General features: G+C 43.6%; 1 protein-coding gene across 3 annotated transcripts in view; it reads right to left on the bottom strand.

Moving 5' to 3' along the window:
* Positions 1-544: 544 nt before the first annotated feature.
* The window catches only part of rgs12a (regulator of G protein signaling 12a), a 91,996-nt gene continuing 68,038 nt past the window's right edge, over positions 545-24,502 (bottom strand). Inside the window, exons 7-18 of one of the 3 annotated variants that reach the window (XM_056743996.1) lie at positions 18,775-18,918; positions 18,460-18,642; positions 15,584-15,728; positions 15,149-15,237; positions 10,904-11,110; positions 10,747-10,820; positions 10,316-10,442; positions 9,048-9,138; positions 8,847-8,905; positions 7,941-8,055; positions 7,208-7,669; positions 545-1,929 (exon numbers count right to left, since the gene is read on the bottom strand). In XM_056743996.1, coding sequence (XP_056599974.1) covers positions 1,649-1,929; positions 7,208-7,669; positions 7,941-8,055; positions 8,847-8,905; positions 9,048-9,138; positions 10,316-10,442; positions 10,747-10,820; positions 10,904-11,110; positions 15,149-15,237; positions 15,584-15,728; positions 18,460-18,642; positions 18,775-18,918 — 1,977 coding nt within the window. In that variant the 3' untranslated portion in view covers positions 545-1,648. The remainder of the gene's footprint in view (positions 1,930-7,207; positions 7,670-7,940; positions 8,056-8,846; positions 8,906-9,047; positions 9,139-10,315; positions 10,443-10,746; positions 10,821-10,903; positions 11,111-15,148; positions 15,238-15,583; positions 15,729-18,459; positions 18,643-18,774; positions 18,919-24,502) is intronic. The other 2 variants (XM_056744003.1, XM_056744014.1) reach the window with 2 other exon arrangements.

Below are 24,502 nucleotides of genomic sequence, written 5' to 3'. Positions count from 1 at the left end.
GATGACTGAATGATCATAATCAATGTCAAAACGACCAAAACAATCAATTTCAGTGGGGGTTGAATAATTTTGAACACAACTGTATGTTGATACATCCAGACAAACATTGTTACAGCTACCTCAATGGCAGTTAAAGGGATACTCCATCCAAGAATGAAAATGATGTCATGAATTACTCACCCTCAAGTCGTTTTTGGAACACAAATTAAAGTCCTTGTGAACCGGAAATTGCTGAAGTTTTTAGTTTTCATGCGAGTTTAAATTCATTGTTAATGCGTTATTATTCTAACGTTTACATTTCTTTTGGGCAGTGTGTAGAAAGAAATCGTTCAGGTAATTGTGTATTGCATACAGTTCTGTTTTAATGGCAGGTATAAATGTTTAGACATTAAAACTTCATTACTTTAAGAACATATACAGTCTATATGATAGTACATTTGATATATGATAGTACTTTTTTTAGCAATTCCAAACCACATCAATCCTACTACCCTTAATTTTATGTATTATAATTAAAGTAATATAACATTGTTAACAAGGGTTTAAAATTGTCCATTTAAGTGAATTTTGAGGGACCAGCACAACTTCCACTTGTACCACTGTGGACCACAATTTATTTTCTAGAATCTGGCAGTAAGTTTTGGGAGATAATTTTAACTTTATTTCCTACCCTGAAAGGTCTTTGACTGTGCTGGTCCCTTAAAGTCACCTGAAAATGAAGGAATACATCTTAATAAATTGTGTGTGTGTGTGTACACAGTTGGTACAAAATAACATCACCAGTTTTATTCTTGATTAAATATTGCTCTTAATTTGTAAATTGAGAATATATAGCCTTACTTATATACCTCTTTATGTGCATTTGGATATATTACTTTGCTACATTATAGTCTTATGTAGAAGTTTGTATGCAGAAGATTTGTATGATATGAAGACGTACAGTATTTGTGAATGTGTATTTTGTGTAAATAATGCTAAGCTATGAATGTGATGTTTAATATATTATTACATATGCAGGCTAATATAAGTATTTTAATTTTTTTATGTTAATTTTTAATGGTGGTTAAATATTCAAAATCAGTACATATATTATTTCAGGCTCCTGAAATCTGCACTTACCTTAAGGATTCTGATCTTTTGAAATACACTTTGACATGCACATTAAATATGGTAATAATAATTACCATAATTTATTTGATTAAGAATAATGTAGTCACAAGTTATAAATGAACAATCCCATTCATTTTATTAACAGAGTAGTTTACATATGTTTTGAAATTAAAAAATTTCCGTCATCTGAAGCTGAAAAATTAAGCTTTCTAGTGATGTATGATTCGTTAAGGATAGGACAATATATAGCGGAGATACAGACGTTTATAACTCTGGAATTGAGGGTGCAAAAAAATCTAAACTTTGAGAAATTTGTTAAATAATTAGGATAGGAAATTTACAAAATATCTTCATGGAACATGATCTTTACTTAATATCCTAATGATTTTTAGCATAAAGGAAAAGTTTGATAATTTTGACCCGTAAAATGTATTTTGGCTTTTAATAAAAATGTTCCCATGCTACTTAAGACTGGGTTTTTGATCCAGGGTCATAAATGCTTTTTGGCTCCTTATACCTGGAAAAAGAACATCTTCCGTCAGACAAATGTTGCATTATATTGCAATGCATCGCTCTTGTTCAATTCCAGCATGTCGCTAAGTGGGCAGGACGGTTCTGTGGATGAGTAAATGCCATTTCTCATTTTGTTCTGGTACTGTCGAAGCTCAGCTGCATAGCCCTCAAAACTGTCTTCCAAAGTTACCCCATCCACATTGACTCCACTGTCCAGCACAGGAGAATTGGCTTGGGTTGTTGAGTTGGGACACTGTTTCCCCTGATGGTTGACTGATGAAGTGCATGCGTTTCTTCCCTTTGTACCTTGAACAAGGAGTTTGTACAAAAGTCAGTCTGGCACAGACATCATAAATGTGCTTAATGGTTCTGTGGGGAATCGTAGGTTGAAAAGGTGAGACTTAACTCTTTTAAAGGGATAGTGAACCCAAGAAGGAAAAGTCTGTCATCATTTAGAAAAGAATATGTTTTTAAGAATGTTGGTAACCGAAAACGTCTCTGTTACGTCTGTAACCTTAGTTCCCTGATGGAGGGAACGAGACGTTGTGTCGAGCTGAAACATGGGGTTCGCCCTTGAGAACATATCAACTTTGACTACCATAAAAGAGGCCAATGAAATTTGGCTAATGAAATTTGCATGCCGGTCTCCGCCCCCGGATATCCGGTTTAAAAGGAAGACGGCGTGCAGCATTCATTTACCTTTTGTTCTGAAGAGCCTGAGAGCCTCTCACGACTACAGCAGAGGAAGAAACGTGTTGTGGCATAATGGACACAACGTATCGTTTCCTCCATCACGGAACTGAGGTTACACACGTAACTGAGACGTTCCCTTTCTGTTGGTCTCTCGACATTGTGTCGGGCGTTTCAGCACGAGGCTTTAGCGAAACTGTAACCTTCCAGTGCTTTCTTGGAGAAAGATGGGTACATCCCTGACCGGTAACCTTTTTACGGACGGAGGCCTTAGCTCTCAACTGGCGAGAGAAGCTGGATCGGGTTTACACCAGGTGAGCACAACTTCCTTAATTAGGGATGTGCTACAGAGGCTACCCGGGGGGAGGAATACAGTGGATATAGATATGTTCTCGCCCTTGGGGGAGATTGCATGGAACGTGCAGACTGAGTAGTTAATCGTGAGGTGGAGGTCCACCTGGGGGAATTCATGGGTTACCAGGAGTGGGAACCATCTCATGAGGATACATCAGACGGAACACCCCATGGAGGGGGTGTTACAGACGTCCAGTAGCACTAGGTCCGGTTAGAGCTATCTGTGATAGTTCATATGTTCTCTCGGCCTAAGGGGGAAGGCTGCTCCGCCCAGCCGACCCCCTGGGGGTGCTTGCTTAGTGATGGATGGCATGCCTGTTCTTAGCCATGTGATTTGGTAAGAAGGGAGCTGAATGGGATGCCTATTCTTAACCAAGTGGTTGGGTAAGAGAGGTAGATAGCACACTGACCCAACCTGCTGGATGGTGTGGAGGGGGAGATGTTAGTCTCTAGTCTCTTGTAGGAAGGACAACACGATCTTGTCTTCCCGTCAGGGAAGCTTCTTGCGAGAAGGTTTCCCCCTCAATCTCCTCTTCCGGGGTGCAGCCTGCCGGGGGGCACAGGAACCGGTGCCGATGTCGAAGGGGTCCTGGGCTGCTGGGAAGCAGACGTCCCACGAGATCTCGGAGGCCTCTGGGCGGCCGAGTCGCGGTGCGGTAAGATATGGCTAACCGCCTCTGTCTGCTTCTTCACCATCGAGAACTGCTGAGTGAAGTCCTCGACGGTGTCACCAAACATCCCTCCCTGCGAGATGGGTGCATCGAGAAAGCGGACTTTCTCGGTGTCAGTCATCTGCGCAAGGTTCAGCCAGAGGTGTCTCTCCTGGACCACTAGCGTGGATATCGTCCGACCCAGGGCCTGTTGGCGACCCCAGGAACCACGTATCCAGCCGCGAACGCTGGGGAGGAGGCAGTGGTGTGCACTGCAACCCAATGCTCGCAGCTGCCCGGGTAAGCATGGCTGACATCTCAACGTCTGCTTCCTCCTGAGCTCGACCCCCCTTTGGGGGGAGCTCGGAGTCCTCAGCGTCGGATGCCAACGAGTCTCCATCTTATCTGCGTGAGACATCTCATCCCCATCAAGCATCGTTTCCGAACACGTGACTGAGGATCCGGACGGTTTGCCACCGTCGGTTGGGAAACGGTTAGAAGAGCAAGGCACCCCGCCCCGGTGAGCGGACCGTGATTGCTTGGCTGGCAGGTTTACGCTTGCAGAGGTCCCCATATCACTAACGCTTCTAGCACTAGCGGACATCGGGTCCTTAGCCACCAACGGCACAGCCCGGGTAGCAAACGAAGTGGTGGCTGGTTCCCGGGGAAAGACAGCCATCTGTGACCGCAACTTCTGTATGACCATCCGCAGTGCGGGCAAGATTTGTCTACGAAGGCTGCCTCAGCGTGCTGGATGCCCAGACATCTGATGCAGCTATCGTATCCGTCCCCCTCCTCAATGAGGTTGCCACACCAAAGAGAACAGCGGGACATGCCGCGCTGGAGAATGCTCAGTCCTTGAAAGGACGCTTTTTAGTAATTTCTCTAACACCTCTGGAACCGCCAAGACGCCCAGCTGAAGGTCGCTGATGGGACGATTCTCTGCTCTACGTCGTAGATCCGGCAATGTACTTGAAGAATTCTTCGAATTCGAGTTGTTTGTAGTCATGAGCGATGGCTCTGAAGAACAAAAGGTAATTAATGATGCACGCCGTCTTCCTTGTATACCGGATATTCGGGGTCGGAGACCGGCATGCCAATTTGGCTAGCCAAATTTCATTGGAGTCTTCTATAGTGGTCAGAGTTGAGGTTCTCAAGGCCAAACACAATCTGTCGGCTCGACACAACGTCGAGAGACTGACAGAAAGGGAACCAAACAGGTTTGAAATTAAGTAAGTGATGACAGAATTTTCATTTTGGGATGAACTATCCCTTTAACTATAAATTACACTAACCACTTCATTATTTACACCTTGGTTTTTGATCATGTCGGTCACATTGTGATATCATTCTGTACATAATACTGGATGAACATGAAATGAAAGCTGAAATCCTTGCTTTTCTTATAATTAAAAATCAGTTATTCGATCCATCCATTTTCTACCGCTTATCCGAACTACCTCGGGTCACGGGGAGCCTGCGCCTATCTCAGGAGTCATCGGGCATCAAGGCAGGATACACCCTGGATGGAGTGGCAACCCATCGCAGGGCACACACACTCACTCATTCACTCACGCACTCACACCCTACGGACAATTTTTTCCAGAGATGCCAATCAACCTACCATGCATGTCTTTGGACCAGGGGAGGAAACCGGAGTACCAGGAGAAAACCCCCGAGACACGGGGAGAACATGCAAACTCCACACACACACAAGTCGGAAGCGGGAATCGAACCCCCAACCCTGGAGGTGTGAGGCGAACGTGCTAACCACTAAGCCACCGTGCCCAAAATCAGTTATTCACTAAGTTAAAAAAAGAATCTGGCATTTATGTATTTTTAATTCTTACTCCGATTCGCAACAGCAAACTTTTAATAATGATTTAATAACTTACTGTAGCTTTCCGGTATGATAGGAACGATAAGGACATCACAGGTCACTTGCAATTTTATGTTTCAAAAAGAGATGGCGATCTAGATCGAGGCAACTAACTTAGTATTGTGTCTTTGAATGGATTATCTTTAAAAAAGTGTTGCTTTGATTACTGGTTTGAATGGATTTACAGTTTTCAACTGAAAACAGAATTTTTTATGCGTTTGGCTTTTTATTTACATAATAACATCGTTTAGTGGGACTGAGAACAGGTCTCAAAGGGCAAATTTTAGAAAAACCAATGCATTATCGTTTCTTTGCAAACTTTGAAGCAGCGTTTTCTAAAAATGATGGCGTAATACGCATGCATTTTACGCGTACAGTCTGTAGGCATGTGTAAGAGTATTCCCCAAACAATAATGGTGGTCACCATGCAGCATGTTTGTGGCACGCGACAAATTTATCATTTCTCCAGCAAAAAGTAGATTTACTGCTACACTACAACCAGCAGAGACATAGTATTAATATGCACACTGCAATAAACACACATGCACTCCGACAAAGTGTATTAAAAGCGATTTTTAGATTAAAAAAGTGTATACGGATGTGCGTAAGCACATATGGTTTATTTATAATGCAACAGCGCCCTCCATTGGCCTGATATGCATAATACATCGTTTTTATTCGTTTTAATTGATCCATGTAAATTTACATTTATGCATTTGGCAGACGCTTTAATCTAAACCGACTTACATTTCAATACCCTATACATTTTTACATAGGTATGTGCAATCCCCTGGGATCGAACCCACGAACTGAGCTACAGGAAAGCTAAATGCAGATCATTGCATCATGCAGCCATTTTTTTATCGTGTAAACATACTCTGAGAGTTGTTTTTATTTTGTATACATCCTTAGTTTAATTGTTAATGCAAAAAATTATGGTTTAAATGAGTCAAAAAGAAATGTAATCACGTGCATTATTTTAACAGTTTCATACTGTTGAATTTATTACTATTGTAAATCAAGACATCATCTGATTGGCAATATCAGAACATCTTTTTTAATCAGTGCAGACACTTTGATCAGTGAGGGTCTTTGTATAAAATGCAATTCAAGCTAGCATGTCCAAAAAAACAGAAAGCAGGGTAGAAAGTGAATACGATGATAAAATAAGGAAAGTAAGAAAGTAGAAGAGGTGCAAGGATGTCGGACACAATCACAGGCAAATCTAGTGTGATTTTACTATAGCATTTATTAAATCTAATGAGATTCACAAAGACTTAACATGATCAACTACAAAGGACTCAAGAAGAGAGGATGTAAAAGCATTCCAACAATGTGATTTGTGTGATTTGAGAGTAAAAAAGTTTAGCTCTCAAATATTAAAATGTTTTTATTCACAATGATATTGTGAAATACTATCAGTCTGTAGATTCAGCATTGTTGAAGAGCATTGCGAGTAATTATAATATGGTTAGGGGCACCCTTCCACAGACAGTATTAAAAAATGAAACCAAACAAGTATTTAAACCAAAGCTTAGTGTACAACCCCTCAAACACAGTAAAAAAAACATAGCCTTAATACACCTACTGTATATGAACACTGTGAAATAATTCCAGTAATTCATTTACGTCACAAAATAATCCGGCCTCTTTTTTATACAAATGTTGTCTCCTTAAGCAAAGACAATGGTCAATTTTATATTGAAACATTCAACACAAAAATACTACATCTGTAACACAAGTTTTGAATTTTTACTTAAGGTAAATGAGCTATTGAGATTTTGAGTTGGGATAATTAACTTTTTTTTACCTTCTATGCTTTTATTTGAAAGGACCGGTATTTAGTGCACAATAAGCAAATTTGCTCCGAACACCCGAATGACCTACCACACTTGAAAAGTACATTTGAAACCACAGGAGAATTTGGGGTGTTTTTTAATATTCTTCTAATCAATGTAAAACCACCATACGCACACAAACATACTCACGGCTAGTCATGTGGGAGAAATACCTTGGCTTGGTTGTCTGTCTACACAAGGTGGTGGAGTGAAGTTGCCCTCAGGCAGGCTGCCCTCATAAGGGGTCGGAGAGCTTAGTGGAGATGGAAGCAGGGTGGAGTTTGGGCTGGTAATATCCCCCTCCCCCACCAGAGTCATATCGCCCAGCCCTTCCTCATCTTGATTCTGAGGACAGAAGGAGCATGATATGGGGGAGTGAGGTGCAGTGAAAGGGGGTGATTCATGAGTGGGTGAGTGGGGATGTCTAGAAGAACTGGGTTTGGGGGGTTGGGGAGGAGTAATGGTGGTGGTATGACCGGGTTTGTGAGAGGTGGGAGTGGAACAGCAGTAAGGTTGGGGTTCAGAACGAGGGTTTATGAAGAGAAAGTCAGGAAGCACAAGGTCTTCTTTTCTCAGCAAGCCTCTTTGGTCATTGACGCGACTGCTCTGAGCACGACTGAGCAACTCAAACAATTCTAGGAAAAAAGAGGGGTTAACAGTAAGAACACATACCAATTAACTTAATGTTTTTGCCAATCACAAGGAACCAGTCATTAAGTCTGAATAAAGGACAATGATTATATAAGGAAAATACATTTTAGTTCATTTGTTATGGGAGATAAAAGTGTGGAATTGTACAGTTCATTATACCAAAATTTTTAACCAATCTAAACCAGTTCATGAAACAAGTTCTCCAAAGAGCTGTCTAGTGAAAATGTTAAACAGCATCAAGGGACAAATATTTACCCTCAGTTTCATCTATGTGATTGTTTTTGCCTTTCTTTCTCTCTGATGCTCCTGGCTGAGGATGTTTGTCATCACAAAATCCTTTCAACAGTTTCCCCTTTGAGCTGTTGTGTCTCTAGCAATGCAGCAAAGACATATATAGGATAAGTGAATTCTGGGCTGATTGTCTTAAGTAATTATGTTTATAAAGTTTTAAGACTTAGTTTACCAGAAAAAAAAGTAATTTCCTGTGAATTTACTCATCCTCCGACCATGCCATGTCAGTTACATTTTTTCCTCAGTAGAACAGTACATTGCTGAATTGCATTAGCTGAATTAGAAAAAAGAATATAATGTAAATACTGTTCCATCTATTCGCCATCGGATTCCAGGCTTGCGATAGCTTTTCTCAGTTTGACGGTGTATTATACTATATCATGTTGTTGTGCTGATCACCTGTGCCTCGCCCCCCCCAGAACCCCACTTGTAGACTTAAAGATATACAGCTTGGCTGAGGTTATAAAATCGTTATGATAATGTTGTCAATGTTTATCTTTTTGAACAACCAATTGTTTTGCTTTGTAAGATGTCAAGATTTATATTGTGTTGCCTCTAACTTGTTTTTGCACATTTAAATTGAACTTTTCTACTGAAGAAACAATGTCACCAATGCATTGGATGGCCTGAGGGGTAGTGAATTAACACCAAATTGTCATTATAAATTGGCCTTACTGAAATGGACAAATTACGAATTATAAATTATCTACTATTTGTCTTAGTACCGATATCTAAAAGACATTCCATGTTCAGCTGTTTCACAACAACATGTAGATCACACAAAAACATAAAAAAACACCAAGCAACATTCACATGACATTTAGAGGTATGAGTCAGTTTTTTCAGTTTTAGTAACTAAAGTCATATCACCTCTCTTGTCACTTCTTTCTTGGCTGCTGGCGTTTTAGAATTGGGTGTTTTAGAATTGTCTATTGGAGGAGTACAACAAAACAGTTACACAACAGAATGTTGAAGCAAACCTGTGCAACATATTATACTTAATATTAGCAGAGAGAACATGGTAAAGAGAAAAAAATGAAATCAAATCGAACTGAATTGGATTGAATTGACCTTTGGCTGGATCAGCCAACTCTAGTACAACTCGTAGGCCATCAAGGTTGGATATTGGCACTCCGAGATCAAGAATGTCCGTCTCTCCACTCTTAACACAAGAACAATTTCAAATAATATTTTAAAACAAATTCAGCATAAAATAACATTGAAACACATTCAGGAAATATCGTATTAAGGATAGGACACATCTAAATTTCATGTTGAATTGTTGGTTAGGAATGGCCTCATTGTTCAACTCAAATTAAAGAGCCACTTTGTAACTTTTTTTGGTTAATAATAAACAGAAATCAATTATTTATCAAATACATAGACAGATCAGTGTTCAAAATGATTGTCTTATTTTACCCCAATTCCCAATGTTAAGCTTATAATAATAATTTATAATTTCCATGGCCAGGTCGGTACCTACAAAGGAGAGCAACCGGCCAGTTCATCACGAGTGTGAAGGCTGCGGTGCTGCATTAGGGAAAGTTGTTTAATCTTAGAATTTATAATGTTGTCTAGATGACTGCGTTTAATCTGGAATTTTTAAAAAAGTGATAATCTGGGGAATGTAATGTAAACATTGCAATTTTTTGTGCTACGGAGAGCCAGCAGTCAAAGCGAGAGTGACAGTACCGTGTAAAGCAAAAGGTAATATCGACAGGGATTTAGAGAGTTGGCTCCGCCATCTAAAAGGATCGCGGCGATGGCTTTGTCCGCTGAACAGGTAAACCTAGGCCATACTTCTGGATTTCCACTTTAACATCTTAGCTTCATATGGGCTACTTACAAAGTAAGGACAATTTAGTCCAACACATTAAATTCACATTGATTTGCTTAATATTGTTAATATCATTGTTAATGCTTAAGATCTGTGCACTTAGACAAATGTTCATAGACCACTGGGTAAAAATAAACCAGCTGTAGAGGTAAGTGGTTTTGCCTCTCGTTCGTTTCTAAACTCTGCTTGGTGCTGTATTCCATTAACTTCTGAAGGCTGACTCAGAGGACTGGCTTTGACCACCGTCTAATGTTTAAAAGGGGGAAAACTGCAGTGGAGAGTCAGTCCCTTATATACCACATAAATCCACGCCCTGTAACAGCTGCTCATCAGGTGCATATTTGTAATAACACATGATGGTGAGAAACTGAATCTAGATTATAAATTAGATCAATCGCCTTTAGACCTTTAAAACTGAATTCCGATCTGACATATGTACAGTAAACAATAAAAATATACAGTAGATCCAAACATAAGTAACCAAGGTTATCCAATAACTTACAATTCTGGCCACCAAATCTCCAAGGTGGAGTCCATACTTGGCGACCATAGGTCTCAGAACCTCCGTCACAGGTTTTGTTGGTTTTGCTTCCAATCCAACCGATCTGTTAATGGGTACCAGGTCCAGTCTGAAAATAGCAGACAGGACTTAACTATTTATAAGACACCGTCAATCAAGCCACAATGTTTGTGTGACAGGCCCAACAAAAGATATTGGTTTGAGCCTCGAAGAACTTAAATTACGAGAATCTACCACAAAAATTTCAGCGACAGATACTCCAAATCAATGGAAGAAACAAGCAGAGTTGTGTGTATCCAACTTTATTTTTGACACTTCATTTTTCATTCACATTAGCCCTTCCCCAGGAAATCACCCCATTACAGTCGCATAAAAGAGACTTCACAATAGAGCTAAATTTGAAGAAAATGTACCTGAACAAAGTGCGCTTCTCAAGACGAAGGTTTTGGGAACTAAGAGTAATGCTTTCTTGGTCCAACACCAAAGGCTAAACAAGGAACACTCGTAAAAATCACATTTAGAAATATACATAAAGGAAAAAACTCATAAAGGTCTAATGTCCCTCCCTACCTTCTCTCCTCCTGTGAGGAAGAGGTCGACAGCCGCCAGGTTGATTTGCTGTGTTTGACAGAGCTCCAGCAGAACCTGCCTAATGGAAGCACCCTGCGGTAGAGGAACACAGCAACAGGAGCCATCCGGCAGTGTTACAGTACACGCTTTGCTGCATCTCTCTCCATCCTTCTCCCAAACAGAATCAGAGTTCCTCAGTGCACACTGCTTTCATCATAAAAAAAAAAAAAAATCAGTTTATCATCAATACTGAACTTTGTGTTGTTCCCATAAACAAACATTTTCAATGGTTTAATCAGAGAACACCAATGGGTCCTTCATGAACGAGTCGTTCTTTTTGAATTTATCTTAAACATGACTTGGGAATAACGTATGTCTCAGAGAGTGATTCGTTAATTTTGTGTTCACCGCACATGTGCAACATTGTACCAGAAACAGTAATGATTAGTTTGTCTCTCGAGTCATCGGGTCTGAGTCCTTTCATTCTTTTATACCGGGAAGGAAAATGATTAGTTCATCTCTCGAGTCATCGGGTCAAAGCCCTTTCATTCTTTTGTCAAATGGTAGCTCCACAGGCAAACCTGCAGCCTGTACCGGAGTCTTCGAGTCCGAGTCTTTAACATTATGTGACCACTTCCTGAGATCAGTCAAATGCATGTTATATGAACGTAATCATGTGCGTGTTGTTTCACAAACTCGCAGCGGCAGTGGGAAATACAGATTAAGGCCCCTGCTGGGAAGGCACTGCTGTGGCAGTGGGAAATACAGATTTAGGCCCCTGCTGGGCGACACTGCTGCTTCACTGGGAAATACTGATAAAGGCTTCTGCTGGAGCGACACTGCTGTGGGATTCAGAAAATACAGATAAGGCCCCTGCTGGGGCAACACACCTGCGGTGGTGCAAAATACAGATAAAATCCCCTGCTTGGGAGACACTGCTGCGGAAGTGGGAAATAGAGAGAAGGGTCCTGCTGGAGCGATACCGCTGCGGCGATGGGAAATACAGGTAAAGGCTTTTGCTTGGGTGACACTGCTGCAGCAGTGAGAAATATCGGTAAAGGCTCGTCCTGGAGCAACACCGCTACGGTGGTGGGAAATACGGTAAAAGGCCCCTGCAGGTGCGACACTGTTGTGGCAGTGGGCTGCTGATACAGGTGGAAGGTTGGGAGCAGTCCAGCATTAACGAGTTTGGTGAAAACAATCGTTTAGCAGATGAACGATGTGCGGGATTGCATAGTTGTTGGATATAATCCAGCAGAGCACTTCAACCAGCATGTCAAAGATTTATGGGCTCCTTTTAATTTTTTTGTTCCAGCGTGTGCCGAATAAATGCCAAAAATCGTGGTGGATGGGCATTATTTTAAAGGCGGATGTGATATCGACTTTCGCTAGCCAAGCATTGCGACCTGCTTCTTTAATCAGGGTTATGGCTTGGTCGATGTCGTGGTAGTGGAGAGAAAATTCCTCAAGCAGAATAAAGCTGTTAATGCGGAGTTATGCGGTGATGAAAGGTCAATTATAATGCGTTTTTTCCCCAGAAAATGTTCTGGTGGCAATGCCTATAGGACTGATACGGAAAATGCCAAAGCGGTTTCGGAAAATGGGGCGATCATCAATTTCGTATCGATTCCATTTTTGATTATGTGTTCGACTGTCTCTGGTTCGGTGAGCGTGGACTGGAGATTAGTGCAGATGATGCTCTCAATTGATAGTCTTTCGATGCTAGGATTAAAGCCTTGTGTGAGACCGGACAATAGGAACTCCTAAAGTTAGTGGATAAATCTGGATAAAATTTGGACATGATGGGGAGTTCTGAACATCTATAGAAACCGAAGAAAACTAATGTGAACATAGCGTCGAGTGTATGGGCGGTGTGGAGTGTTAAAGGACCCTAGTTAGGATTTTGAATGTTATGGGTTTTCTGGGGTCCGTGCGGGAGGGATGGGCTCTTAGAATGCCTTTGATGAGCATGAAGGTCTGTGAACTGGCTATTTGGGGTGAAAATGATCAGAATATGAGTTTGTGGAAAAATTGTAATCCGCTTCGGTATCCTTTAAGGCTGCGGTTCTCAACTCTGGTCCTCGCCCCACCCCCCCCCCCGCTCTGCATGTTTTTTCTCGTTAGAAGAGAGATCATTGAATGAACTGCGTTCCGATTGACGTGTTCCATCAACTGTGTTCATTGCTCTCTAATCCCTGCACACAGGAAATCGGCTGACGTTAACTTAAGAACACGAATTTGCGCAACAGTACTGCCTGCAGCGTCTTCACACAGACAAAACCTACTATGAAGATTGAAGGGTTATTTAATCGTAATCTTGAGATTTGCACAACATTATGTCCATTTCGAACTGGAATCATGGCAGAATATCTAGTGATGTTTACTTCGCAGGGCTGTTGCGGGTGTCTTGAACAAACCTCCGAAGCGATAGGAGAAGCATACAAAATACGCAGAGTGGGGGGGCGCGAGGACCAGGATTGAGAACCGCTGCTTTAAGGGAACTGGCTCTGAGGTTTTTTGAAGTGTTAGGGTGAGAGATGAATGAAGTGATTGCTAGCATTGAAAAATCTGGGAATGTTAGTAATGATGTAACTTGCGTGGAAAGATTTGAAGCATTTCCAAGCTGTGAGGTACGATTGTAGGGTACTGGAGGAGACGGAGTGGGTGATATGGTTGAGAGAGACTTCAAGGAGGGGCTTCAGCGGGTGGTTTAGGGGAATATTAGTTCCCAATAGGGAGGTACTGGGGTGGGGAGTTGGTCCGCTTCTGGTGCCAGCCGCCTGAACTTCTGAAAAGCAAAACGGGAGAGAGAGTTTTTTTACCGGGGAACGTGTTTTGCAGTTAAGATAAATTGGTCGCACGCTGATATCCACATCAGTTGTCTTATCAAAGGCACTTATTAGTGAGGGGTAATGGAAAAGGCCTGAATTGTTGCATTGTGAACTGTGATGCTGTTGGTTGACCATTCTTTCCCCCACAGAAAGGCTGCGATGATCAATGGGTATAGCTCGAACAGTGCCGAGGACAAGGAAGACTGAGGAAGATTTAACAGCTGAGGGGGCCACATGGATGCGAACCAGCAACCTTGGTTATATCCTCGGAAACCGACAGATGGAGCAACATTGGTAAATAAATGGATATCGTCCGTCGTTGTAAAAAAGAGAGTCCGTTCCATTGTTTCAGGAAAGTTTCCAAAAACTCAGCTCGTTGCGGCACGAGTCGATCAGGGATATCAGGTCCTTGAGTGGGTGGACGGAGGACGCGAGAGAGAGAAGGTGGGAGATGAAAGGCCAGCCTTGCGGTATATGATACATATGGCAAATTAAGGGTGGCCAAGAATAGACAGCAACTCGCGTTTGGAGCAGTAAGGATTGTCTACGAGGGAGGTGGAGACCAGAATTGTGCTGTCGATTTTCTCTTTGGGGAGAGAGCCTGGAATTTAGATGAATCTAAAATGACGCCTAGAAATTCGATGGATGTGCTTGGCGAAAAAACTTTTGGACAGTTAAGAGGTACGCTCCTGGAATAGAGTTGGGTAAGATATGATAAAAAAATAGTTTAGCAGGTAAACAATGTGCCAGATTGCATAGTTGTTGGATAAAATCCAGCAGATCGCTTCTGACTGCATGTGAAAGCTTTTTGGGCTTCTTCTATTTTTTTTTTCCAGCGTATGCTGGAAATGGAGAAAGTGCACGACACTGGAGTAGAATCCCAACGGGTAACATTTAATGAAACCACAGGAACGGAGAACACCTAAGATAAACAATAGCAGACAAGGAACTGAGTAACACACACACACTCACACGGGAAAAGCAATCAAGGGAAACAGAATCAGGTGAGGGACTAATTAACTAATTAAGACATCATACACAGAAGGCAAAAACAAACCAAAATAGAAAACAACCGTGACATTAAGGAGTCTTGGCCAAAAAGTACACATGTAGAAAACTAATTGAGACCAGGAGTATGCAACTACAACATATTACCAAAAGAACAGATCAACGATTTGAATAAAACTCAAATATCCTGATATGGTGTAGTTTGCCTTTTTGCAAAATAATATGGTACAATAAATACATGAAAAGTCTTGTGTGTTTTGTCCATTCTGTCCTCGTATTTTGATGGTTTAATTTATTGTAAGGGGGCATTAAAATCAAGAATTTCTAGTGTAAAACTGTACACTTTCTAACTAACTCAACAGGATTGAAGCCGAAATGTTTCAAGTACAGGCCCTGATCCTCTTACCTCACTCTTGTTTACAGTACAGGAGGTGTTCAGTTCTTGACTTGCAAAAGAGCAAAGGGAACCCTGAGACTCTCTTCGCCGATTACAATCTGTCCACACATATGAAAAATCGCAACATAGCAAAAACAATATGGTGATATACATTAAACAGATTTTATATCAACAAACATGTATAACTACAAAAATATTTGATAGTTTAAGAAAAAGTTTCAAGGGTTTGTGTGCAAATCAACAACAAAATTCTTCTCCACACTTGACATCAAAATAACCTTGCAGAATGTGTTCATGACTTCACGTAAAGCATCATTTTTTTTAAACATGCATTGTTAACAAGACCTTACAAATTGTTGGCTTATTCAGGTCTACAGGGCACTATACAAGAATGCGCTTTGACACATAAGTATCATTATTGGTCAAAAGATATTTGATACTTACTGTAAGATAAATCAGGGGCATCTCTCTTCTTTTGTCCTTTTCCAATACTTGGATATCTGTACCATGAGAAAAAGCTGTTTTTTTTATCGGAATGTTTCTCTCTGAGGTCATCACTTGACCTGCCTGTTTTGGGTCTCCTTTTGTCCTGTAACAAATGATATTGCAATAAAATCCAATGCAGTGAGAATCAGAGTCACGTTATCCAATATTACAAACGGTTTTATCACAAAACGTCTTGGTTACGGATTTTACCTCAGTTCCCTGTTCGAGGGAATGAGACGTTGTGTCGAACCAACAGATGGGGTTCTCCCTTGAGAACCTATCACTTTGACTGGTTTTGAAACAGGCCAAGAAATTGGCGAATGAAATTTGCATGCTGGATTCCGCCCCCGGATATCCGTGTATAAAAGGGAGACGGCATGCTCCATTCATTCACCTTTAGTTCTGAGGAGCCTGAGAGCCTTTCACGACTACTGCAGCGGTCTGAACATGTTTGTGGCAAGAAGGACATAGTGTCTCGTTACCTCCATCAGGGAACTGAGGTTACATCCGTAACCAAGACGTTGTGTGGAACCGACAGATTTGGTTCCTATTAAAACCCACCACAACGCTGTCCCGTATCACAATCTCAGCGAAGCGACGGTGACTGGCCAGGGCGTGTCTGACGTGAGCGTTTTCGTGAAATTTGTAATCTTCCAGTGGATAGGTAGGCAGAGGGTCCCAGAAGTTCCCTCACGGCACGGCCTTAGTTCCCTTTCTGTCGGTCTCTCGGCGTTGTGTCGAGAACGACAGATGGGGTTCTCAAGGGCGAACCCCCATCTGTCGTTCTCGACACAACGTCGAGTTCCCTCCATCAGTGATCTGAGGTTACATACGTAACCAAGACGTTCTCGACACAACGTCTCGTTCCCTCCATCAGGGAACTGAGGTTACATACTTAACCAAGACGTTTCTCTTACAAAGAGAAGGCCACTGGGTAGGTGCACTCCTCGAATGGGGAACGCACTACAGAGTCCACTTCCTACAATCGGGAGGAGTTCTAGTGGAGACACCCCCATGGTCTCACTGTCAGGTGAGAGCTCATGGGAAAAATATGTGTACTGAACTAGTTAGCCGCGTGGTGGAGGTCCACCAAGGGAGGTCATGGGTTACCAAGGTGGGAACCAATCATGAGGGGGGAGGAATACAGTGGATATAGATATGTTCTCGCCCTTGGGGGAGATTGCATGGAACGTGCGGACTGAGTAGTTAATCGTGAGGTGGAGGTCCACCTGGGGGAATTCATGGGTTACCAGGAGTGGGAACCATCTCATGAGGATACATCAGATGGAACCGCCCGAGTGAGGGAGTTACAACGTCCAAAGCACTAGGTTTGGTTAGAGCAATGTGTGGATAACTCAGAAGGTACCCGGCCTATGGGGTAGGGCTGATCTGCCCGGTACCCGGCCTAAGGGGTAGGGCTGATCTGCCCAGCCCCCCCTCAAGGAGATCTTGCTTAGTGATGGATAGAAGGGGAAAGAATGGAGGCTAAGTAGCCCTCTGACCCACATATGGAAAGGGGGGAAGGTGCTTTCGCAGGCCTATGCCCTACCGGCTGCCGGTTCTACATGTTAACATGCAAGATGCGGGCTGACACCGGTTCTACGCAGAGGTTGTAAAACCTTGCGAAGGTGCTGGGCGTAGCCCGCAGCTCTTCAGATGTCTTCCAGAGAGGCCCCCTGCGCCAGTGCCCACGAGGAGGCTATACCCCGGGTGGAGTGAGCTCTCACTGATAGCGTGCACGGGCGATTCTGAGATTGGTCCGCCGTTGTGACGGCGTACACAATCCAGTGCGCTACTGTCTGTTCTGCTGACCTCCAAAACAGACAAAGATCTGCTCAGAGCTCCTGAAGCTCTGCGTGCGGTTCAAGTAGAGTGCGTACTGGATGGGGTTGGGTCTTCCTCCCCAGTGGGGTGCGCCTGCAAGTTCACCACCTGGTCCCAAAAGGGAGTGGTGGGAACTTTGTGCACGTAGCCAGGCCGGGGTCTCAGGATCACGTGAGATTTGCCAGGCCCAAATTCTAGGCAATCGGGTACACGGAGAATGCCTGTAGGTCCCCTACCCTCATGATGGAAGCGAGAGCTATCAGGAGAACGGTCTTCATCGTTAGCTAAGGAAGAGCGGCGTCTCAGAGGGGCTCAAAGGGGGCCTCTTAAGGCCCGCCAGGACCACATCAAGGTCCCAAGAGGGAATGGAGCACGGGCGAGGCGGATGATCAGGTCGTGCTGTCCCAGAGACTTTCCACCAACTGAGTCGTGATGAGCGGCAATCGCGGCTACATACACTTTCAGTGTGGAAGGGGAGAGGTTAGTCTCAGGTCTCTCTTGTAGGCCTAGGAGGCCTCGGATAGGGAGTACCGTAGGTTGCAATGGATGGTGTCCAGGGAGGCAAACTCTGCCCCAGGCGTCGACTGACGAGAGAGCACTTCGGCTGTCTGTTTCAGGTCACCTGGGATGTATGTGGCTCTCAGGGACCGGATCACCTGGTGACTCCACAGGAGGAGCCGTCGGGCGAGTCTTGTTAGCTGCCGTGAGCATTTTCTCAAATGTTGTCACTGTTAACATTAGTTAATGCACCAAGAACTAACATGAATAACTGTATTGACATGAACTAACATAGAAACAAATTAATAAATGCTGAAAAAACAAATTGTTCCTTATTAGCTAAAGCATTCACTAATGTTTACTAATAGCAACTAATTGTAAAGTGTTACCATCTAAAAAAAGTGTTACCATCTAAACCACTGACCAAACGGATCATAAAGAATTAATCATTTTTGCAGATATCAATTTGTTATAACCACCACAAACTTTTAGTACTGTGACAACGTTTGCACCTTTTTAGCTGTGGAGAATGTGGAACGGTCAGAGATGAAGCTGTGTTTAAAGGGGGCAGGGCTACATGGGATCGGACAGGAGTCAGGGAGAGGTCGTCCCTCTACTTCAGCCAGCATGCATTCCTGATAGAGAGTGGACTTCAGGAACCGAGCATAACTGTCCATCTTCATCAGATTAAATATCTGGAGGGGAAAGCGAAGGTTTTACAATTACTTTAACTTGCCCCGTCGAGTAATTACAACCATTGTGTAAACGTGGGATTTTATATGTCTGTCTGAGTAAATTTTTGGGTATTGGTCTGTGGATATGCTGACCTGCAGTTGTGGCTGTTTGAACATGTGAGGCTGTGGAGCTGTCAGGACATCATCTGCAAGTTGAGCTTGACTATCAATGTTCACCGGCATAGTCGCTTTACTTGAGAGAAAGCAGTTGTAGATGTCTTTGGCCTTGAAAGATAGCTGAAATAAGCAGCATTTTGCAACTTAGATCATCAACATTTTTTTATTTAACTTGAAAGCATAAAATATAAAAGTATATACTGTATATATCCGCTGCTACAGATTCCTAGTGCATTAAATAGTTTAAAATAAACTTGAACACAGCTGCTAGTAGCTCAAACAAACTGAAGAATATAAGAATTTTATTTCCTTTTTTTACACTGTGCTCTAAAATCCCTAAATTCATATTGCTGTCACTATCGGATGCAGAGAATATAATTCATGCATTCAGGACATCGAGACTAGATTACTGTAATGTACTATTAGATGATTGCATTGCAGGTTTATTACAAACACTACAACTTGAAGAGACTTTGGCATAAGCCAAATGGTCGGAGTCATTAAAAGAAGAGCAAAAATCCCCCTCCACCCGCTCTTGGTTTCTTGATACCATCATCAAAAGATTATAGCAAAACCTGGCTCAAGGGGTGCCTGGATTAGGTTAATTCGTCTCCTGAAAGTTTTGATAACCCTTTCGTTTCTCCGTTATAGGTTATATGTTGGCGCTCGTGCCATTTTAAAATAGCCCGTACCTGTCAGATTCCTACATCCGAATGAATCATGACTTGACGCAATTAAAAACTGTCCATTTTTGCTATCTTAATGTTTGTCTTTACAATTTATCATTGTTTATATATTGTGTTAATTAATTGTGCTAAATTTTGTTATAATTTGGAATGGTATTTTGTAAAATTGCTAGGAGGTCATAAAGATGCAAATTAGCTGTTGAGTGGACATAGAACCTCTTCCCTGCTCAACCATGATTGGTCCATTCAAACTCGAAGGGCATGCTCTTTCATGAATTTAAATATCGACCGAGGACACAGACAGTTAAGTTTTAATCTTCCTCAAGTTCTTCTCTCCCTGAAAAAGCATCGTTGGACCTTTCCTCGAACCTCCCCCTTTCAGCATCGCACCCCTTGATGAGCCAAGGGGCTGGCCACGAGGGCCGAGGCCAGCAACTTTTCAACAGCAACGCATTCTGACATCATTTGAACATTTCCATCGCTCCAAGTGCATACGGATACATCCAGCACAGAGCTCACAATTATCCATTTCTAGAGTTGTGGAAGGCATTCCAGAATTGCTGCTTTAAGTTTGTGCCTCAGACGATTTTCTCTCTCTCTCCTCATGTTTCATGTATTTGTTTGTGTTTATGCGATCGTCATTATGTTTACCATGTAGAGTAGAGTTTATAAATAACCATATATTCATTTGTGATGGGTTTTCTGTGCTTACGTTTACAAACTTGGTCCCTTAACTGTGTTTGGTTTACACTACCATTGCTCTAAATACTGTTTGGTAAAGTCACGTTACGTATGGCCATGAGATAACGTAAAGTGTATAATTTCATTGATACATTCGTTGGACGAATGCATACAAGTATTGTTATTCTTTATATTAATAATCAGAGACTGTAAAATATGTATATTTATTAACGCTTATTGTATGTTTTTTCCTTTGAGCTAAACTAATTCCTTGACTTTAAAATTGACGTTTTAAATATCTCATTTCATGGATGTGATCTTGACGGATCTAGTGGAAAACATTTTTGGTGAGGTAAGCTCATCATTATATTAACATGCAGCTAAAACCGCTACAAACTGATCCACAACGCGGCAGCTCGAGTTCTAACACCTAAAGAAAAATATGAGCATATTAGCCCCTCTCTGTCAACCTTGCACTGGTTACCTATTAAGCATTGCATTAACTTTAAAATCTTGCTTATTACCTATAAAGCCTTACATGGTTTAGCTCCTCAGTACCTGAGTGAAGTTCTTTTGTATTACAGTCCTTCACGTGCACTACACTCTTAGGTGTCCGGTCAGCTGGTAATTCCTAGAATTTCAAAATCAAGTGCAGGTGGTAGATCCTTTTCCTATCTAGCTCCTACACTTTGGAACAGTCTTCCTTGCACTTTTCGGCAGGCAGAAACACTCAGTCAGTTTAAATCTTGACTAAAGATGAATTTAACTTTTTAATCTTGTATACAGCACACTTCCATAATATAAATCCTCTGGGGGTTTAGACTGCATTAGTAAGATCAACCTGAACCAAGATCACTTTCAATATCAACTGATATACTTGTTGCATCAAAGAGTGCAGAACAGTACTCTACTCTCAGCCAGTCTTGTCTCATTGTTCCAAGGTTACCGCAGGATGCAGTTCATGCCCAGACCTGATGGCAGTCCGGAGAATGGGAAGCGGTGACCTGACAAGAGCTGAGATGATAGAGCTGGATAAAGGACGCGCCGACCAGACACGACATCACTACAAAATTTCAAACGCTATTAGATTATTAATGATAATCTTAAATCTATTATTTACCTTATACGTAAATTTTATTTATTTATTTAGCCTTGTCGTGCAAGGACTGTCTAGCTTGTGCAGAGGCAGCAGCTTATGCCAGAGGGGAACTGGAATCCCCTGGTTGGACCTGGTTTCTCCTGAGGGTTTTTTTCTCGATTGGAGTTATGGGTTCCTCGACACTGTTTGCATACTGTTTGCACTATTTGCCTGGCTGGGGGGGCTGCTTTAGAATTCAGAAGTTTTACATAATGAATACTGCATATAGAAATATGTAGTCTGTGAGTGCCTGCGTACGCATCTGTCGGTCTGAGTGTTGTGTGTGCGCACGCACGTGCGGGCTTGTCTGTGTCCGTCCATGTGTGTGTCTATGTCGATGTGTTATATGTGTGCATATTGTGTGTGTGGAGTGTTTGTATGTGGGTATGTTTGTCTTCTGTCTTTTCACATTTTTCTTGTATTTACAGGTATATGTCTTTAGTTGTTTTGCTTATAGTTAATATGTCTCATGTAGAGCTGTTTTGTAACACTGGAAATTTTAAAAAGCGCTATATAAATAAAGTTGAGTTGAATTAAGTTGGAGAAATTGACTCTTTTAGAGAAAAAACTTGAACACTTCTGGAACTGCCGAGATGCCCAGGGGAAGTCGCCGCAGGATGGGACAGTCCGCAGCATCATGTCGTGAGAATCCAGAAGGTCATTCGGAATAGACTTAAGTCTCGAAGTCAATCACGTGTGAAGGCTTCGAAGAACAAAAGGTAAATGATTCCAACGTTGGGTTCCCCTTCAGTCGGTCTCTCAATGTTGTGAGACAGACTGGGGTTTGAGAACCCATTATCTCAGAGAGGAATTAAAAACACCAATGGGCTTGGCGAATGTCACACGCACGCCAGTCTCCGCCCCGTACATACGGGTATAAAAGGAAGATGGCAGCAGTCATTCATTCATCTTTTGTTCTTCGGAACCTGGATGACGTACATGTCAAGCCGCATCTCTTTGAGATTCTTCTAGACTGCCGGAGTTATGACGCGAAGCAGCGGCTTTAACCCTCTGCAGTGGCGGACTTCCCCTGTTTATCTCGGCTGTGAGCTGCAGATATTTCTAAAATAGCAAAATTTCCTCTCACATTTTACACTGTTTTTGGGCATGTCCTGCAGCTGTGTTCTTGGGAATGACAGACTCATCCTTGTGTCTGACTGGCACGACACCTGTACTGCACATTGAGGTTGGAGAATGCATTGGCACGGCTTGTTGATTTAGGTGTTGCGGTCAAAGTCGGCTACGTTCTCCGGAAGGTAGAAACAAACCCGTCTGCTTCCTGAGCGCGACTGCCGCTTCGGCGAAGTCGTGCGCTTCAGCGAGCGGCTGGGGACACTCGAAGACTTATGATGCTCTGGGCTAAACTGCTCTGGCCTCCACGCTATGCCAGTCAATCAGGCCCAAAATGCTATAGCGACCCATTGGGTCATATGTCGTTAGGGTCTGGTTGATGGGAAGGCCGACACGGCTGCGCACCGCCACAGGCCTCGCACCTTGTGCGACGGAGGTCATGGCGAGTGCTCTGGGTCGGACGATGTCCATGATAGTGGTCCAAGGAAACATCTGTGGCTCGATCTTGCATTATGACGCTCAGAAGGTCCGCCTTTTAGGTCATCTCGCAAGAAGGGATGTATGGTGACACTGTGGAGGTTTTCCGTGGAGAAGAAGCAGACTGCTCCGCCGTATCCCGGCCACCTATCTGATACTGGGCCCTCCAGGCGACAGCCTGTCAGAGATTCAGAGCCCGCGGAAGGGTGCTTCTACCCCATATCCTGTGCCGCAGACAGCTACCACCTGGGGGAATCGGCCACACCTTCTGTCCAAAGCATGTAGGACTTCGGAATCACTGCAGTCGAAAGCTTGCGCTGCTGCGGGCCAGGCTGCCTCCTCTCTCTACGCCATGGCCATCCTGCAGGTCCGCCAGGCTAGGGCGTTGACAGAGTTCCACAAGGGTAAGGCCGACCCGGGTATAATGCAGGATCTCCGTGCCACCACTGACAGGGCTCTACGGGCAACCAAGGTGGCGGCACGGGCTCAGCAGTTTTTGACGGTGAAGCAGACAGTGGCAATAAGCAACATTTTTTCCGCACAGCGACTCTGCTTCCAGGCAGCCCAGGACCCCTTCGACATCGGCTCCGGTTCCTGTGCCCCCACAGGTGGCAACCCGGAAGAGGAGGTCAGGGACACTGACGGGAAGACCCCAGGGAGAACAACATCGGGCCCGACCTTTACAGCCACGGCTCTGATCGGTTGGTACGGGACGGCTCCTGCCTCGTCACCAATGCTGGACCCTTCTCAGGGCCTGGCGCCCACTTACTCACAGAGTTTTTCTGTTCTCCCCGGGTGTACTTACAGCCGATCGCACACTCCACTAGACTGTGCTCGGCAAACCGTCCTCACACCCTGGCCAGGAGGTCGTACACACACGACAGCTGTCACCACTCTCAAGCCGACAGTGCGAGCCATCTATCAGGTGTCAGGATTGGTTCGTGGCAATCGACCTGAAGGACGCTTACTTTCAAGTCTCGATCCTCCCTCGACACCAGCCGTTCCTATGGTTCACGTTCGAGGGGCGGGCATATCAGTACAGAGTCCTCAACTTTCGGTCTGTCCCTGTCTCCACGGATCTTCATGAAGATCGTGGAAGCCGCCCTTTCTCCCCTTGGGGAAAAAGGTGTGCGGGTACTAAACTATCTCGACGACTGGCTTATCTTGGCACACTCGCGAGATCTGTTGTGTACACAGAGGGACCTGGTGCTCGGGCATCTAGATCGATTGGGATTTCAGGTCAACCGAGAAAAGAGCAAACTCTCCCCAGTGCAGAGCATCCTCTTTCTCGGTATGGAACTAAGCTCTGTTACCATGACGGCGCAGCTGTCCGTAGCACGCGCCCAATCAGGGTTGAATTGCCTGGAACACTTCATGCAGTCGGCGGTCCCCCTGAAACAATTTCAGAGGCTTCTGGGACACATGGCGTCCTCCGCGGGGGTAACACCTCTCGTATTGATGCACATGAGACCGCTTCAACACTGGCTACAGAGTCGAGTTCCGAGCACACTGGCAGCAGGCGCATGTTGATGACGCCCTTCTGCCGACGCACTCTAACCCCTTGGCCTTCCATGACCTTTCTCCGAGCGGGGGTTCCCCTCGGGCAGGTTACGGGGCACGTTGTGGTGACGACGGACGCCTCACTGCTTTG

This window comes from Triplophysa dalaica, chromosome 1, assembly GCF_015846415.1.
Source record: "Triplophysa dalaica isolate WHDGS20190420 chromosome 1, ASM1584641v1, whole genome shotgun sequence".
In the NCBI taxonomy this organism is placed as follows: Eukaryota; Metazoa; Chordata; class Actinopteri; order Cypriniformes; family Nemacheilidae; genus Triplophysa; species Triplophysa dalaica.
This window is presented reverse-complemented; position numbering and strand designations above follow the sequence as displayed.